The 2,016-nt window shown below is 32.0% G+C and overlaps 1 protein-coding gene across 1 annotated transcript; it reads left to right on the top strand.

Annotated features, from left to right (window-relative positions):
* Positions 1-713: 713 nt before the first annotated feature.
* On the top strand, positions 714-1,727 carry LOC115446486 (INO80 complex subunit C). The gene is made up of 2 exons (XM_030173160.2): positions 714-1,059; positions 1,128-1,727. The coding sequence occupies exons 1-2, from the start codon at positions 915-917 to the stop codon at positions 1,325-1,327; spliced, it is 345 nt and encodes a 114-aa protein (XP_030029020.1). The 5' UTR covers positions 714-914; the 3' UTR covers positions 1,328-1,727.
* Positions 1,728-2,016: the final 289 nt, after the last annotated feature.

A 2,016-nucleotide genomic window follows, 5' to 3' on the forward strand; every position in this document is an offset into this window, starting at 1 on the left:
ATATGCTGCAAGCGTAGACAGAGAAACTAACTAAAAGTGAAGCCAGCGCCGATCTTTCGTTGAGTCGTTTATTAAAAATGACGTGACGGAAGACAAAGAATAAAATAAAAACCATTTATGACATACTAGTTTTTACTCACGGCGCCTTACACTTTTCAGCTGCAGTTTAACGGAAATGGTTTTTACCCGAAAAAGAGGAATATGTTTATGATGGACTAATGACGAAGCTGTATGGGCTAGAAACCTTTGGCTTCTCACTACATAGGGAAAAAAAAATATAACTCATTACCGCGGACGCCTGTTGTCAGCTAGAGTTGAGTAGGACATGACATAAAAAAGAGTTTGTAAGAGTAGCCTCTTTTTAGCATTGAGCCGGTACAACGTCCTACTTCAAATGAGGCGAGGCGTAGTGAGGCTCGGCGCTTCAATGCGTATCTTACAGTATTTTGTAATGTTAACTCTCAAAATATTTCCCTCTCGCTCGCGACTCGAAACGCAGTAATGTAACGTTTATTGTAAAATAACGTCCTATTGTAATTTGTAGCATGCGGTTCTCTACCTCACTGTCCTCGTCCTACAGTTTACCAGAAACGAAGAATAAGTAACGCGACTGCCGCGACATAAAATTTGAAGTAGTACAATATATAATTTTGAGCTACTCTTACATTTTGACGTCATGTCCCGGACAAATGTACCCCCTCTTGTATGTCCTACTCAACATTATTGTCAGCTGTCAAGTGTCACCTGTGTTTATTTCTTTTTTTTTGAAAATTGGATTGAATTCAATTGCATGTCGTTAAATATTTCGTCTTATTCCCTATCTAGGATTTATTTATGTAAAACCTGAATACTTATAATAATATTGCACCAAAGTATATATAATTCCTGAATGAACAATAATTTATGGTAAAATAATGACTGGTGAAGAAGAAAAACCTTGTTTTAAGAGAGAAAATAAGTTTATCGTAAAGAGTGGTTGTAAGAAACGAATGTGGAGATCTCTCAAGCAGATTTTGACTGCGGAGCGTACACTGCTCTGGCCTAACGAAGCTGTTTTATGTAAGAAATGCTTTGGTTTAATAAGGGTAATTTATTTAGTTTATTCTTTAATCCTATTTTTCTTTCAGATTATTCAATTAATGCCCCGCCAACATTCAAACCTACCAAGAAATATTCGGATATATCTGGGTTACCAGCTCCATATGTAGACCGTCACTCAAAACTTTTTTATGCAAATGTTGAAGAATTTGCTACCGTTAGAAGTTTACCAATGGACATTACCGCAGGCTATTTACAGCTGCGTGGAGCAAATAACCTTGTAGGCTGAGGGACTAATAAACTAATGTAAATCAAATTAATGTTACAGTATATTTTGCATATAAATTGTACTTTCATTTTGATATTTATTATTTTTGTAGTGAGTGAGTAAAGGTAGCTTAAGATGCAAGGTTTGGGATAATGATAATGAAATAAAAAAAACACATTGCAATTTTTTTTATTAATAAAATATATTTACCCGTGATTCCGACTTGATGTTAATTTCATTCACATGCAGGGCTGAAGCGTAATTATACAAATAATAAGAAAATTAAATCTCAGGTATTTTTCTTTAACTGTTAGTAAATAATTCATAGAATAATCAACAAATATGTAACCAATAATATTGTTTATGTATGCATATTTTTGTATATTAAGTTAAAACATTAAACTATATTATATTTTTTAAACAGTTTGTTAATTATATTCCATATTATGTTTATATTTCTTATAAATTTGTATATTATTTTATTTTGTTATTATTTTTATGATTACTGATCACTATTGCTATCCTTGTGACATTAATGTCTGTTTTAGTTCTATGTCATAATTTTACAATACATTACTCTAACACTTGTATATATTTTTATGAGTATACATAATATAATTATGTTTAATACTAAAATAAAGACTTATTTAAATATCCCATACTGCACTCTTGTGCCCTACATTGAAAAATCATCTTAGATAAGGTCAGGT

This window comes from Manduca sexta, chromosome 12, assembly GCF_014839805.1.
Source record: "Manduca sexta isolate Smith_Timp_Sample1 chromosome 12, JHU_Msex_v1.0, whole genome shotgun sequence".
Lineage (NCBI taxonomy): Eukaryota > Metazoa > Arthropoda > Insecta > Lepidoptera > Sphingidae > Manduca > Manduca sexta.